Consider the following 17,522-nt stretch of genomic DNA (forward strand, 5'->3'; position numbering starts at 1 on the left):
GTGGATCATAGAGATATTCTGGAAGTGAGAGATGATATAACACAGATTTACACATTTTTTATCTAAAAAAATCTGGCAAACAGAGAATGCAGATGTTTTATTCAACATAATCCATCACTGGAAGGTAGTACCAATGAAAATAATTGAATTAAAAATTGTTCTAGTTACATTGCTCTGAACGAGGAATACACAACGGAAACACCACCTCCATCCACCACAACAACACCATTACCAACAACATCATCACTACAGGCGTCGTCCTCCGTTAATCCACCTGCTACCAGTCCCATGACAACATCATCCACTTCATCGACTTCAACACAGAGCCCCGGTACTTCCTCGCAGCGATCAGCAACGCGCAATCGGGGTGTCATATTTCCCAGCGTTAAGAACAAACCCAGCCCTGCAAATTCCACATTCACCACTGACTCATTGCTGGTTAACTACAGAGACGTCAAGGTAAGTCGGGATTCTAGGGTTACTTTGGAATTCATTAGTCTGTTATACTGTACCGCGTGCGCTGACCGCAACCCTTCACCTACGGGGTTGATCAATAAAACATACTTTCAACTGTGACGTGTAAGAACTCACGATAATCGATGATATTAATTAATTTTCATTCAATCAATAGAATCGGAAATTCCAACATTTTTTTTAATGAAAAAAATAATGAAATTGTGAAATCTTTTCTGATTTGTTTGGCAACATTACTAAGAACCAATCATAAAGGGTGGGAGTAAAAGAAATGAAAATACCCCTAAATTCACCTAAATCATCGCAAAAAACCTTGTAAATATTCTCACCCAAAAGCCCATGTTCATCATCCTCATGAATATGAGTTATGACTTCAGTAATTGCCCAAGTGAATTAATATGTGCTCGAGTACATATCCACGTTCATGCCCGACAGTCGTGCGTGCATTTGAGATTGTATATAAGGCAATAAGAGAAGGGGGGAAAAGGTAGGAGATAAAGACCACTGGAAGAATGAGACAGACATCGAAACATTATAGAAGCCGCTTGTACAGGCGGTCGGTGCCACGGCCTTTCATGTTGAATTTTCACTCGTTACAGAGCTCACAAACAGCATCTGAAACGATATGCAATCCCCCCCACTACGTATTCCTGGTATATTTCGGATGATGGTTTATAATTTTCCTTCTATATCATCAGTTTTACTCGACGAGATGTACTTTTGCCAATTAAATTTGAAGAAATATAATTCCATGGTAATTTATCAATGTCGATGTGTGATTCAAAATGCCAACTTTCATTTCATATCGAGGACTTCAATACAATATTTTATTTCACTTTTCGATCAATTTTATTATGACGAAAATATCAAGGCCATGGGGAACCTTGTGAATGCGCTAGTCAATTGTTGCAGGGAGCAGAACTACTTTTTGCTTCCTGCAGTGAAAAAAAAAATGCAATGCATCGTCAATTTTGATTAACGACTCATTAAGAAAGCCGTTAATTCAAAAAACTCGGGTGAATTCGAATGAATTAATCATCTGAAAGAAGAGAGGTGGGAAAATGATTGGGATATTAATCTCACCAATCTCCAGTTTTTCTGGTCGGATGCATAATTTTTTATTCTACATCTTCAGAAGTGAAATCAAAAATCGAAAGTATTTATCACCTCCGGGGTTCGAAACATAGTGTTCACTCGGTAGTGAATTATCGTCGAAAATAGTCAAATGTCACGGGCCCAGAACTTCCGTTAAATTCTATTGACTTTTCTTCCTGTGGGCTGATGTATTGTCACTTGACATACGTATATCGATTCTTTTTGTACTAGTGGTGAAAGTCATGACATGACGCCAGGAGGGGAATCAAAGTTTTGCCGGCAGCTGTCACTCGTGGGATTGCGCCTTCTGGGTACAATAGAAGGACCAGCGATAAGACATCAAGAGCAACTTTTTTCCCAATCAGAGAAATTAAATATGAATGGACAGTGAAGCTCTAGGGAGAAAGGAGTTTTTTTTCTGTTCTGGTTTATGGGTGTCGTGTGAGAATCCCCCGGGGGAGTAACATTGGTGATGGTACCGTAGGTACTCTTAATAAACATATACCCATGGGCGTCGCTTTGTATCTGACCGCAAAATTGCTGCGCGTGTCGATCGGCTTCGATATCACGTCTCCAAGACTTCTCCCTTACACACTGTCCATGAAATTTATTTCCTCCTTTGCGCCTCATGCCGCTCTTTTATTCTTATCTTAATAAAAAATATACGTAGAATCCAGACTTTTCGGACGATTGTCCTCGTCTTTTTCGAGGCCAATACTTATACTATTTTTTTTCTCTCTAATTTTAATTCTCTTCGAATTATTTCCCCAGATACTGACAATGAGACAAATTTCAGCTGTTTGTAGTGCACAATTTAGAAGGAAATAAATTATGATAAGCAGTCGTGTTACATGTGAGACCTAGACTGAAGGACGAATTTAGGTTCCTCATAGTTCCATACATTCTTTACATGGAGAAAAAGGAATAGAAATAAATATTGATATTATTTTTTTCAGGGTTACTCGTGTGTAGATTTACTCAACGCAGGAATGAGAGAGAGCGGGGTGTACTATCTCCAAATAAGAGGAACAACCTATTGGTTCCTGAAGGTCTTCTGCGAGCAGGAAATCGTTGAGGGAGGATGGACGGTAATTAAATACTATTATTTCTTTCTCAACATCAAACCCATTTTTTAAAAACATTTTTCGTGAAACAAAAACAGTTGTTGACGATCTGTTATTGTTTAAGAGCCTTTGAACGTTCCTTATTCATTACAAAAGTTTAACTCAGATTATAATTTTCATATCAAGTACAGAATATTAATTTTTTTATCATTTTTGGTGGCAGCTGTAGATACGAATGTTCACTTGAACTTTATAATATTATTTTTCTCATAAAATGGTTATTTTCCCCCTTCTCATTAATCACGATCAATAGTAATCGGGTCTGGATGGAGCAAAGTCGAGACCAATTTTTTATATTAATATCTCTTTTCGTTTCAAAGCTAAAAAATTCCAAATTTCACCGATTTTTTGGTGCAAGATTTAACTTATCAACGCGGCCATCACCCGAGGACTTTCAATCAGGGAATGTTGAATTCGAAGTAGATTACAATAAACAATTTTACCAGTGTGATAGCACTTTGATGGTCATTGAAATTTGGACAGCTACCCAATTGTCACGTCTCATCACCTAATACAACATAAAGCTCTTAACCGGTAACTTTTACCCATCACTTCCAAGTTTCTCTGAATGACAATCGTCACAACCACCAATTACACGTCCAGATTGATGTCACAACATGTCTTGCGACAACCGAATCGCCGACAATTTTCACTCAATCCTCTGTAAATAATGATTTTTTCATCAAACGATAAATGAATATGGCTGAAATTATTGTTACTCAGATATCAGGAAATTAGTGTCGAGTGTTTTGTGTCACTTTCATTTCGAGTTAATTCGTGTGGGCATTTAGCTGAACCCAGGAAGTCATCGGAGAAAGGAATGAAGAAAAAATTGAATGAAAAGAAAGTGGCAACAATGCAGGCTGATAGAATGTCACAATCCTAGACTTTTTTTTTTGACTGAAGCAGTTAGGGAGATTCACACACATTCATCACAATCAAATAATTCGTGGAGAACGTACCTGTACATATTTTATCAGTTACTTTTCATCACAACAGCATGAATTAACAATTTATCGAATGAGTATAGATAGGATCCTAAGGATATTATCTCTCGTGTCGAAAAATGCGTGAAAAATACGGTTTCCCCGAGGGAAAAAAATGTCCTACGAACAATTTTGTCGATCATTCTACATTAGAAATTTTCCTCTCCATCTGATATCAACCGCATTCCATTTTGAAATAACTACACGCTTTATTGATCATCAAGTCCAGGGCACTATGAATATTCACGTCAATAAATTCTCGAGGAAGTGGAAATATCAATTGGGATCAGACTATCTTTCTGTGAGGATTCAAAAACCTTGAAAGTGTGATCGCTGTTAGTTCTACTGTTATTATTCTCGTAATTGTCAAGTATGTAGCATTACCAGGAGAGATTACTCAACGACAGGACGCTGTGAGGGTGTAATTGTGTCATTTTTTTTTGTTGCGTTACAAAATTGAATTTCTAATTCAGAAGCGAAGCGAAAAAAAAAATCCTGCCTATTTGGAGTGGTTATTAATTTTCTAGACATGTTCCAGAATCCAAGAGAAATAAATCCTTTTTCTTTTTTCTTTGAAAGTTGAAAATGCCATTCAAGAGTTAAAGCTCAAGTACTTGAATATTCTCAAGGGTTTTGATTCTCATAGCTTTGGGAAGGAGGTGAAGTGTCAGGTACAGAAAGAGATGTTAAAATTATCATGTAAAAAATAGGTATGCAATTATTCCCATTAAATGAAAAACGTCATCGTTCTACTTTGATATACCGCTGCTGTAAAGTATATCGGTGAAAGGGATTTTTGCATTTTGTGGAACGCAGTGGGATATAACTTGTCCGAAGGTTATTCGCGTAATAATGCGTAAAAAAATGAGAAAAGAAAAAGAATTACTCGAGTGGAGTAGGACGGAATGGTTCAGGTGGACGGACAACGGGTTCATTGAGATTCAACCTTTTATTTTAATCACTGCTCTCCAAAAAATTTTCACGAAAACTGCTGTAATGGACCCCACGCGATTTGTATTAAACGAAAAATCGAACGAAAAAAAATTGAAAAATTTAGCCAACGAAATTCATAGAAAATATCTAAAGAAAATAAATTATCAATGTTTCCTTATTTATTGCTTCAGTTTAACTGGCCAAATCTGGGAGCTTTCCAGATGATCACTGATGTTTTAAGAGAGTACTCTATTCTTGTGTCGAACGTTCCAAAAATTTCTATATATTTTCAAAAAAATGAACACTTAGTTTTATGAAATTTCATTCTACTAAAAATATTTCTCGTTCAAATACTGATGTAATAACCTTGTAGGGCATCCGAGACATTCTAATTGTCCTTAGTATCGGGTGACCTAGTTCAATTTTGTTCAAGATTACATTTCTACCATTATAGAACTCAATTTTCAGGTAATTCAAAGACGTGATGATTTTGGAGAGCCGAGAGAAAACTTCAACCGAGACTGGGCTGACTATAAAAATGGATTTGGTGACCCTGCCCGAGAGTTTTGGCTTGGAAATGAGAATATTTACATGTTAACTAATAACGAGGATTATTCGTTGAGAGTTGAACTGGAAGATTTCGAGGGCAATAAAAGGTAATTAATTCACAAAATTATTACTAAATCGTCCTTCACGTAAATTAAGAACTTCTTGATTGAGTATACGAGATAGACCGTTGTAAAGTGCCGAAAGATTCACATCAAGTGCGAAAAAATAATCCGTCTGAAATAGTTTATTTATTTTCTCACAAATTTTGAAAATTATGTCGTTCAGAGCACTATCGTAATTTTTTAGACACTTCAATTGAAAGAGAAAAATTCATTCTTCCATTTTTCCTGGTAGTCAACCGATGGCAATTGAAGGAAAACGATCTGCTGCTGCGTTTTCCTCGGGATGGTAGTCACTCTAGGGTTAATTCAAAATAATCGGCAATTGTCCATAATGAAAGATTGAAAAACCATTGAATCCAGGAAGGTGGTGAAGTTGTGAACGAAAGAGCCTTTATTACATAAATAACACAGGCAGAGATCAGGTTTTTGATAAATGAGATCGTAGCATGCGAAACGCCAGGCTGTGTTACACGTGAAACCAATTCTTTTTATCTTTATTTTTGGGTTGTTTAATGCATGTATATGTGTGACGATGGATTCATCGCCTCGAGTCAGGTATACGAGGCTCGAAAGTCACCTGTGATTATACTTTCCCCACTCGAGGTGGAATCATCGTGTGTGATACAATTTGTGAGATAAAAATAATACAATGAGTGAATAAAATATTCCCACGCATTGATTTTTACCAAAATGAGAAACTGGTTTTGAACTTGTGTTGCCATACAGCATTGGACGAAAAAGCGAATATGCTCTTCAACAATTCTTGTTGGATCAAAAAAGTTACAAATTAAAAATTATTTCCGAAAATTCGTTCAACTTCAGCTCGAAAGTTTCAAACATGAATTATTGGTTTCCTTGTACAGGGAACACAATTGTCTTTAATCCAAGTCAATTTTTACATTTTTTCCGATAAATTTTGTTATTTCAGATTCGTTTGTGTCAAACAAGACTTACTAACTAGTAAAAAAATTGAGAAAACGTTTATTGTTAACGATCTATTCCTTCCAGTCATGTTATGGTCATGGAATAGGAATTTTGAATTTGGTTTAAGCCAGATGATTCTAGTCTATCATATTCTATTCTGCAAAAATCTGTACTTCTCATTTTGAAATTTATTTTCTCAGTTCTGAGTGAAAAATTTATTATATAAATTAAAAGACATACAACAGAGGTTCTCAATTCCATTAATAAAAACTGGAAAACCTCGTTCATACTTCTTGGGACGACTTGCTTGTATTCGAGAAAACCATTACTTTCAGTCAGTAGTTGAATACAATCGATCGCTCTCTAATCTTCAATGACAAGTTTATGATTTCATTGTTCCAGGTACGCTCAGTACTCTCACTTTAAAATATATTCAGAAGGGGAATACTATAAACTCGAGATTGACGGATACGAGGGCAATGCTGGCGATTCACTGAATGACCCCTGGTATGGCTCCAATAACAGTCCGTTCTCCACATACAACAGGTGAGAAATTCATGAATATGAAGGAAAAATCCTGCTTGATTTTGCAAAAGCATGAAAATTTAACAAGCAACTCCACAGTGAAAATAAATCTCGGAATGTCACACACCAGTTTTATAAATATTCATTAACCACCAAGAATTATTTCTACTATAATCAATGATTATTGATTATCTTTCTTTTTTTCATTTTTACTTTTTTGTTTGTTCACCATATGTGACAATAATTTACAGAGGAACAATTATTTTAAAAAAGACGTTCGATCCATTTGTGCATTAGTAAGGAAATTGAACTATGGAAATATTTTTCTCATGGTTCGCAAATGTCGAACAAAGTCCCATCGTATTTATCGACATTACGTCTGCTCCAAAAGGCATAGATTCCAATGGAATTTCATTGGAGTTTCATTCCAATTTCATTAAAAATTGTCTTATCATGGTATATAAATTAATTCCATTGCTGAATGGACCGTATACTACGTGGTCCACCGCAATCGAAGAATATCATTAACAACTATTGCTGGATCAATCCTCTTGGAATGTCCATCTGTCCAAGAAAATCTAAACAACCGCTACCCATTGGTCCCATTAAAAAAACTCAGTTCTTGAGCACCAGTTCTGACTTCCGGGATCGGTTAGAAAAATTATAGGATGTCTTACAGGCACATTATGCAATGAACAAAGACCTGTGAAACGCGGAGGCAATATGCATATGCAAGAAGAAGATCATTTTTCCGCTATTACTGGGGCATTGTTGTGGTAAAGCGTAATAATTTGTGGCTGTCAGTACGGACTTTTGCCTATTGTTAATGAAGTCTCAATTTCTCAGAGGTTGAAAGCATCAGATAATGGGTTCACATAAACGTTTCGTTCACATCCTATCGATTTATCTCATGTGTTGTATCGCTACTAATTTTAAGCAGTCGAAATTTGTAATGTTCTCAGCTTTTCGTGATCTGAATATTAATTATCAGTTGCAATTTTGTCGATGTATCAGGCGCTAAAATAATTGACGAAAACCTAGAGAAAGTCCTTCGATAACATAATTTACAAGAGACCGATCCCTAATGTTTTAATTATTAGTAAATATCATTAGTAAATTATTTTTATAAACAGTTCTAATAATTAAATAGCACAATCGTCGATAGCGATTGTCATGAAAATGACGGTTTTCAATATCAATTTCCTCTATTATTCCTTTTTCCAGAGATAACGATCGATCATCATTGAACTGTGCATCGATGCTGAAGGGCGGTTGGTGGTGGAAATCGTGCGGGAGAGGACTCAACGGTCTCTACCTCCACGATCCTCAAGATTTGACTGCTCGGCAAGGTAGATCTAACGTTTAATAAAACTAAATTTCACAAAAATGTCATTTTTTTAAATTCATGAAACATTTAATGGAAAATATGTGAACACTCATAAAATTTTTCAATTCTTTTTATTTCGTCGCAGGAATCGTCTGGTTCCGCTGGAGAGGATGGGACTACACTCTGAAGAAGGCAACAATGATGATAAAACCCAGAAGCTTAGTATCAATCTCACAACCTCAACAATAAAGAAATAATTCTTGACAATAAAGCGCCCAAACTGAGAATCGAAAATATTTTAAATTTTGAGATTATCTCTCCTTCGAAACTGCCATGACGAATTGCCTAGAATTTTGCGATGAAAATTTATTGAAAAGGGGTACGAAGAATACGCAGTATTTTAACGTTGATCGAACAAAATAATTCTTAGAGTAATTTCTTTTCTTCTCTATTCAAGTAAATCGTAATGACAGGGAACCTGCATGCAGAATATTTTTCTCAAAATCCCTTATTTATACGTTCTTTCTTATGAAGAGCAAAAATAATATGAAGAATTGTTGGCCTAATGTATAACAATACGTACATATCATTCATTCTTGAGATTAACATGATCATGACGTCACGAACGTCACAGAATACTAATTCGCCATTGGCTGCGTGGGTGCCAAGTCGTATTTACAGATTAGATTAGTTTAGTTCGAACACGTTCTGTGATTCATTCAACATTCACACCGATATTATGACGTCATTGACGTCATAGCGTTTGAAAGATGGGTTTTTAAAATTAATTATTGATTTATAAATTTTTTGAACGTTCATGAAGAAAAAATGTCTCTTTCTGATCATAAACTTGAGAAATGAATTTTAAAAAATCATGCGAGGTTCCTGTCATTTAAATCCGTCAAATAAGTGATTGATATGTAAAATTACCATTCCGTGTATTATAATCGTTATTAAATTGTTGAATTTGACCTTATAAATTGGCTGATGGATTCCATTGACTACTATGCTTTAATTCGTAATTTTTTAATGTTAGAGAATCTATATGAGGCTATGGGACAATGATGCAATGTCCATTGGACTCCCATTCCAAGGATTGCGGACGCTAGATTTTATAATTACTATAAAATTAATACAATTGAATAAAAATGATCACACCAGAAAACTGAGGAAATTTCCGATTCAAAAAGCGGATTAAGAACACATTTCACCCGATATTTTCGAGGTATCGATAAACACGACTATTTATAGTAATTTACACATTTTTTTGGGTGTAGTTAAGGGTCAAATGGCGGTGAGGGCTAAGAAATCCTTCAGCACAGGTGAAGGGAACCTGAGGATTCTCGTCTGATTCTTATTTTTCAATTATTTGATTGGAACAAATTACTATCAGCGTTGTGAACTGGAAATGTTTCTCACTGTCCAATGGTGCAGACTAAATTCCCCCATCTCGTGATATTTTCGAAAATATTTCGAAATATTCTTCAAAGAAATTGAATTTTGTCGTCTCGTTCCACTTCATTAAACAATGTAACCAGCGATGAAGAAAGGCCCCAGATACATTACTCCTTGGATGGTTGCATACGAAACAATAACACCTTATGTATATTCTAAAAATTGTATTACATTTAAGAATACTCCATGATCATGACTTGGTGAAAATTACCTCGTCATTTCATTCAAAATTATGCGTGCATTGTGAACCAAATTTATGCAATAGAATTTTGGTCCCAATCGTGTCATCAATTCTAGGGATTAATGGAACTACACGACACACCTGGATTATGAAATTCCATTCCAAATTGTATATTGTATCTCTTAACATCGATTTTAACTGCAATTTGTACATAACATAAGCACGCAATGAGTGTATCTGTTTTCTTTAAGTTGTAAAAAGAGCCATTAATGTATCTTTTGTAAAATAAAGTAATAAATCTTGAAATTCTAATGTTTGATTGTTCACTCGATTGGAATAGATTATTTCTGGTTCATCGAGAGATTATGTTACAATTCTTATCAATGATCAATGAGTTCTGAAATCCATCAAGTCAACTAAAATGTGATCCACTACAGACCTTCATCTTCCGCTAGTTAAAATTCACCAAATAATTTTCTCTGTGCAATATCATTCGAATTTTTTCCTGCCTTCGAAGTGACCTAATTGATGATAGAAACTTGTTTTGTACAATGACAGTTGCTGCTTCAAGTTGAAAAGTCAAGGATGAATTTTGTGCGTCTCTTGTGGTCGCTAGTTAATTTCAAACTCAATACGCATTACCAATATAATAATAATGATTGACGTTGTTAAAAATTTAATTTTGTGGGAACAAACACTCTTCATCAATTGAAAAGCTATCCAATGTCAACGATAATTCAAGGAAAACTATCACACGAGGGAAGGGTGTCGATGGAGGCACGAGGAATTCACCCATCAGTATCAATCAGTACTCGTAATTGTGATGAATCAACAAGTTTCTGGGGCTTATCAGGTCAATGAAGATTTATCACTTTGTCAAGCATGCAGGTCGAGAGAAATAATACAAATTGTTGTAAATATTGTGCAACGCTGATTGGTCGATTTCTCCTAATAATTTAGGGGAAAAAATTCAACTCTCAATGGGACTGGCACTTCAGAATTGATATATTATCAGAACCTTGTCTCTGTCACCGAGGACATGCCTAGCTTCAATTAGCAATGCTATTAAAGAAAGCAGATTATTTCATGAATGTATGCAATCGCTGTGAGCATAAGCTTCATTACAATAATTTGTTGACTTGTGATAGAAACGGGGGATGACACCACCGTACATTCTTTTAAAAATCTAATTATATGTATATCGAGCTAATAATTTTCATTATTTATTTATCGTGAATCCAACGAAATGTATACATGTACATTCTACCCATGTATGGAGACTTGATTGTATTTTTTAAAAACGGAGCACGTGCACGAAGATAGATGCTTCACTTAGAATGTGCGTAGTTCATCCTTGGTGATGTGTGTGTGTATCTTTATAATTATAAGTGTATTATAGACCCGTTTGAAGTGTTCAGTCTCCTCCGGGATTCCGTGTCACCCGGTTCTCGTGGATAAGTCATACAATCGTAACCCAAAATCAGCGCAATGTTTCTTCGATATCTGCGGTATTTATCTAAGAACGCATACATTTTATCAAGAGTAGACCTATCAGTTGGTATAAAAATAAAGGGATTTACACAAAATCTAATTAATGATTATACACGCAAAAGTGCAGCTATGCACATGCTCAGGCAGTGGTGAAGAAAATTGGTGGAAAAATTTTGACATTTTATGGGGTACGAGTACGGTATGGGGTTTGGACCAGTTTATTCCATAGGGAATCAAAATTTTGAGATCGTGTGATCCATGAGTTCATCGGTCCATCTCCTGGCATATGAGTCCTTCAGATATTGCCCCAAGTGCAGAGCACTCATCATTCATCTAGAAATTACTGTGCTCTCTTCCTTACTTGACTGAAACAGACGGTCTATTTTATATCAGTAATTGTGGAGATAAGGAAAAAATAACTCCTCCGAAATTTAGTGTTTTTCTATCTAAATTTAGTGCTACTTAATAGCAATGGAGTCATTAACCCATCTCCAAAAATTATCAAATAAAAATAATTATTTCCCGTAGCTATAGTTCTGAATTTATAATCATTCGTTATCTCTATTCCTCGCGTCAATAATTAGTTACACGTGCTAACTCAATGTTTTACAGGGCAATGATTACGTGATGGTGGAGGATTAATTAATAAATCATCGTCGAAGCCACAGTGATTCCATTTCCGTGTAAGAGAGACTACAGTCGTAAACTAGGAGCATCACTTGCTGATAACTTTGATCGAACTCATGTTCACTTTGCACTGATAGAGTGACAAGTAATTGATGGGAATGTCTGTGCTAAAAAATTCTAGTTATGCGAATCCTCGGGAAACTGCAAATTTATTTGGAGTTATATTCTGGACGTGAGTTTTTGATAATCAATCACTTTCGTTAATCCACTGTCTCTTAGTGTTATTAATTACGGTTTCGAATGTATTCTATGGATCAAGGTGGACTATCAAGTTCTTCAAATTGGGATACAGCAAAATTTTAACGAGGGAGGACCTCTATAACGCACCGAAGGATGACAAATCAAATTCATTGGGAGACAGGATAGACAAGTAAATTTTGTCGCGTTTTTTTACCCTTCAAATTTCAGGAAAAACCAGTGCACAAGTGAAGTTTCATTTTATAAAGTCGTTGAGGTTTTCAACAGATAGTTTTTCATAATTTCACCGGTTTTTTTTTCATTTCTATTGACGTAGATATCTGAAAAGGACGTGGTGGTCGCCCGAGCCCGTAGATTAAACTGATGAATGAATTTAATTTCCTTCACAATTCTCTTAGCTTTTCGAAATTCAGTTCATATCTACCGACTTCTAGACCCTTTTTCGACTTATACAAAAATATCTTCTTCAGACACTAGACTGTATAGAAAAATCTCAATATTGACTGTCTTAAATCAAACAACACAGCACAAGTTTACCTTGAACCTCATTTAAATCTTCAAGTTCAATATATTGTGATCCTCATAACTAAAAATTCTCAAAACAAATAGGTATTGGGAAGGAGAATGTGAGAAAGCAGCGAAGCATCGTCGATCACCGAGTCTCACAAAAGTATTATTCAAATGTTTCTGGTGGGAGTTGGTTTTTCTCGGAATACTGCAAACAATAAACGAATTCCTTCTACGGTAAATCATTCCAAACAATCGTAACAGTTGTTCTCTAATTCCAACCAAATATTTAATGTCTTTTTGCTCTGTACAACAGATTAGGAACACCAATGTTGATTGGCCAACTACTGCGCTATTTCCGGGAAGATAAAGGCATCAGTTACGATGAAACGTTGATGTATGCAGCTGGTGTCTGCTTAGCCACAGCATTATATGCAATAGCCGCGAATCACTGGTTGTATCAAGTTTATCACATTGGTGGAAGAATTCGCATTGCTGTTTGCTCACTGGTTTACCGGAAGGCACTGCGGCTGAATGTCACGAGCTTGAGTGAGACAACACCAGGAAAGATAGTTAATCTTCTCGCTAACGATGTCAATAGATTTGATCTCATACTTGTGTTCATTCACTATTTATGGTCAGCTCCATTGGCGTCTATTATTGTTGGATATTTCTTGTGGACTGAAGCTGGTTACAGCGGATTGATCGGCATCGCGGTGATATCCATCATCGTACCAATTCAATGTAAATTATACGATCATTTCGATTGAATGTACCGAGTGAAAATTGAAATGATCTCTGAATTGGTGGCCGCTGTATCATACCTGATCCTGCGGAGCAAAAATAACAAGCGTCATTCAGATCAGCATGAACTTGAATATCGTGATGTTAAGCTGTTAACAAACCAATCAATCGTGGATGGAAACTTTTCATTATTGATATGATTTTTCTGTTTTGTTACTTCATCATGTCGAATGCTGACGTAGCAACATCAGAATATTTATTTTTTTATGTTACGTTAGCAAGTTCAGAGATAATTAAATTAATCGTTTATCTAGATCGAAGGCTCCTCAAATTTCTAAGACGATAATGCAACTGGTCAGAACAAAATCAGAATTATCAGACTTATTGGTGCGACAACCTTCGCATCAGTTGACCTGATCGTAATTCATAATATCTCATCAGAATAGCCAAATCGATATTCAGTCTGTGCTTAACCATCAGCAGAAAATGTCCCAGTTCAATTTGCACTCGGTCTAATATTTTATGCAAATCACAGGGGATTTAATTACCGATGAATTACTAATTGTCATTTTCTTCAATGTTTCTTACAGCATACACAGGCAGACTATCAGCGAAATACCGTCTCCAAACAACGGTGAAGACAGACGAACGTGTTCGTGTAATGAATGAAATAATCTCGGGTGTTCAAGTGATTAAAATGTACGCCTGGGAAAAGCCCTTCTGCGAAAAAATAGCATTCATTCGAAAGCTCGAGCTCAATATAATTCGCAATAACGCTTGGATCCACGGAGCTTTTATGACCCTCTATCTCTTCGTACCTCGCACAGCACTCTATTGTACCCTAGTTGGAATGATTTTATTTGGCCAACAACTGTCCACCGAAAAGGTATTTGTCTTCTTCGCGTACTACTCGGTTCTTGCTGAAGTCATGGGTTTCATGTTTTCACGAGGTATATCCGAGATTGCTCAGTGCATCGTAACAGTGAAGAGACTTGAAAGTTTATTGATGACAAAGGAATTTCGGACTCATGTGCAGTGGTCAGCCATGAAGATGCTGACATCGAAACGCATTTCGAAGTTGGGTGTTGGGAAGGCGGATGAGGACATGTCTGTAGAGAGATTTATCCGCAATGATGGAGAAGCAGGAAACGCGAAGTATGTACCTGATACAAGAAAAAATGTCTCTATAAAACTAGTCAATTTGACAGCCAAATGGGATGATAAGGCAATCGGTAATTCATTACAAGATGTTGATGCTACAATCGAACGAGGAAAAGTTTACGTGGTGATTGGTGCTGTTGGCGCTGGGAAAAGCTCCTTGATATCAGCGATCCTCGGAGAAATTTCAATCATTGAGGGTCATGTAGATGTCAATGGAAGTATCAGTTACGCAAGTCAAGAAGCTTGGATATTCGGATCAACTGTACGCCAGAATATTCTGTTTGGGCAGTCATATGACCCTGAGAAATATCAGCAAGTCGTCAAAGTCTGTGCCTTGTTGAATGACTTCAAACAATTTCCCTTGGGAGATGAAACAATCCTAGGAGAGCGAGGTAGTTCACTGTCGGGAGGACAAAAAGCCAGAATCAACCTGGCGAGATCGGTTTATCGAAAGTCAGATATCTATATTTTCGATGATCCCTTGAGCGCCGTCGACACCCAGGTTGGCAAATATCTCTTCGAAGAGTGTATCGAGAAGTACTTACAAGGTACAACGCGAATTCTGGTCACCCATCAGCTGCAATATATTAGTGGATCCAATGAGATTTTATTGGTGGAAAATGGAAAGCTCGAGAAGTTTAAAAATTACGATGAATTATTGTCAGCGCGATCGGAGTATTCCACGCTCCTGGCATGCAACTCCACCGCTGTACCTGACACTGACAGTCCGGAAATTGCAGAAAGAAAAGCATCGGTGCATGTAGAAACTGCAGCTAGTCAGATTCCAAAGATACCTGCTGATGATTCCGCAGCGGAGGACGATGAAAATGGTATGGAGATCGCTAATTCCCTGGAGAAGACATCACGAGGCACCGTAGCAGGCTCGATCTTCATTAATTACCTAAAAAGTGGCAACAGTTGGTTCCTAATTATGGCGGTTGCATTTTGTCTCATTGTAACCCAAGTCGCCGTTACTTCCTACGATATGTTCTTCCCAAAACTGGTGAGCGTTGAGGAAAAACGTTTCAACGACTACTTGAAAATGATAGACAGCAACACTTCATTGACAGCAAAAGCAGATGAATATGATATCGAACCTGCCTACACAGGAATTTTCACGTACACCGGAATCACCTTATCAATTTTTGTCTTCGGTATGACACAATCGATACTCTTTTACGTGGTGTGTATAAAATCAAGTCAACGCTTGCATGACAACGCTTTCAGCGCTCTGATAAGAACTGGCATGCAGTTCTTCAGTATGAACCCAAGTGGGAGAATTCTCAACAGATTTTCAAAAGACATCGATGCCATTGACGACCTCCTACCGAAGACCCTGCAGGATGCTGCTATTGCTATGACTATAACCTGCGGTGTTATTGTCATCACCTGCACCATCAATCCAATCTTTCTCGCTCCATTCGCTGTTATCACGTACGCCCTTTATTGGATGGCCAAAATTTACGTGAAGACTAGCAAAAATCTCAAGAGACTCGAAGCTGTGATGAAAGCCCCTGTTTTCACTCACCTAAACTTGACCATGAATGGTTTGATGACAATCAGAGCTTTTAGTGGTCAGGAACTGTTGTTGGGTGAATTTGATCGATTCCAGGACGGCCATACTTCTGCCTGGTTCATGTTCATGGCGACTAGTTCTGCTTTTGGTTTTTCACTCGATGTATTTTGCTTGATCCTGACGATCATTGTGACGTTTGGTCTTTTGCTGGCCAGTGGATACAGTGGGCCAGAGGTTGGCTTGGCAATCACCTCGATCACTTCGATAACGAGTCTCTTGCAATGGGGGGTTCGTCAGTATGCAGAAGTACTCAATCAGATGATGTCCGTTGAAAGAGTTCTCGAGTATTCTTTACTGGTACCAGAAGACACTGCTGATCATGTTGATTCTGCGAAGGGAGGAAAGATACGAAAAGAGGCGAAACAAAATGAGAAATCAACAGTGTCGAAGCCGGTCAATTGGCCGACGGAAGGATCCATTGTGTTCAAACATGTCTTCATGAGGTACAGCGATGATACGCCTGCTGTATTAAATGATGTGGATTTTGTAATAGCACCACGTGAAAAGATAGGAATCGTTGGACGAACTGGAGCGGGAAAGTCATCTATGATATCAGCTCTTTTTCGATTGACGAAGGTTGAAGGAGTCATTGAGATTGATGGAATTGATACAGCGACTGTCACCTTGGAGGACTTGCGACGTCATATTGCTATTATTCCTCAAGAGCCTGTGCTATTCTCGGGCACTCTGAGGAAGAATCTTGATCCTTTCAACGAGTTTAGCGATCATGCACTTTGGACTGCCCTGGAACAAGTCGAATTGAAGGAGACAGTGGTGAAAGAAGCAAATGGACTTGACAGCAAAGTGGTGGATAAGGGCGGCAATTTTAGTGTTGGGCAGAGGCAACTGGTTTGTCTTGCGAGGGCTATTCTGAGAAATAATAAAATCCTAGTGCTTGATGAAGCTACTGCCAATGTCGATCCTCATACAGACATGTTGATACAAAAAACTATTAGATCGAAATTCATGGCGTGTACAGTACTAACTATTGCACATAGGTTAAATACAATTATGGATAGTGATAAAATTATTGTTATGGATAATGGTCGTATTGTGGAATTTGATCATCCTTACGTGTTACTTAAAAATCGACATGGAAAGTTTTATTCTTTTGTACAGAAAACTGGACATGCGATGAGCGATAACTTAGCACAAATAGCGAAACAATCATTTGAAGGAATGGATGTAAGATATGCATAAATGTCATTAGATTTACTGATAATAGGGTAGGACTTAAATTGTAAATTATTTGATGGAACCATTGCATGGCGATTCTGACGCCACATTATGAAGGTTGCTATGAATAGGATAATAGGATAATTTTTCCAATATCAATTTTTAAACCAATGTTTCATCGTTGTCGATTGTACTGTTGTCATTGTCTCAGAGTAAAAAGATGAGAAAATTTTAAAAAATTTAAAGAACGTAATTGCTTACTAACGAATTTTTCAGCTGAGTGGGTT

At 37.0% G+C, this 17,522-nt stretch overlaps 2 protein-coding genes across 3 annotated transcripts in view; both read left to right on the plus strand.

Annotated features, from left to right (window-relative positions):
* The window catches only part of LOC135165598 (uncharacterized protein), a 63,332-nt gene extending 54,293 nt beyond the window's left edge, over positions 1–9,039 (plus strand). For both annotated transcript variants that reach the window (XM_064127038.1, XM_064127039.1), the window contains exons 7-12: positions 165–459; positions 2,526–2,657; positions 5,081–5,268; positions 6,610–6,753; positions 7,957–8,081; positions 8,205–9,039. In XM_064127038.1, coding sequence (XP_063983108.1) covers positions 165–459; positions 2,526–2,657; positions 5,081–5,268; positions 6,610–6,753; positions 7,957–8,081; positions 8,205–8,308 — 988 coding nt within the window. In that variant the 3' untranslated portion in view covers positions 8,309–9,039. The remainder of the gene's footprint in view (positions 1–164; positions 460–2,525; positions 2,658–5,080; positions 5,269–6,609; positions 6,754–7,956; positions 8,082–8,204) is intronic.
* Positions 9,040–11,107: 2,068 nt separating this feature from the next.
* Positions 11,108–17,483, plus strand: LOC135165593 (ATP-binding cassette sub-family C member 4-like). The gene is made up of 6 exons (XM_064127032.1): positions 11,108–11,203; positions 11,799–12,045; positions 12,133–12,243; positions 12,681–12,815; positions 12,895–13,322; positions 13,913–17,483. The coding sequence occupies exons 2-6, from the start codon at positions 11,966–11,968 to the stop codon at positions 17,257–17,259; spliced, it is 4,101 nt and encodes a 1,366-aa protein (XP_063983102.1). The 5' UTR covers positions 11,108–11,203; positions 11,799–11,965; the 3' UTR covers positions 17,260–17,483.
* Positions 17,484–17,522: the final 39 nt, after the last annotated feature.

This window comes from Diachasmimorpha longicaudata, chromosome 8, assembly GCF_034640455.1.
Source record: "Diachasmimorpha longicaudata isolate KC_UGA_2023 chromosome 8, iyDiaLong2, whole genome shotgun sequence".
NCBI lineage: Eukaryota > Metazoa > Arthropoda > Insecta > Hymenoptera > Braconidae > Diachasmimorpha > Diachasmimorpha longicaudata.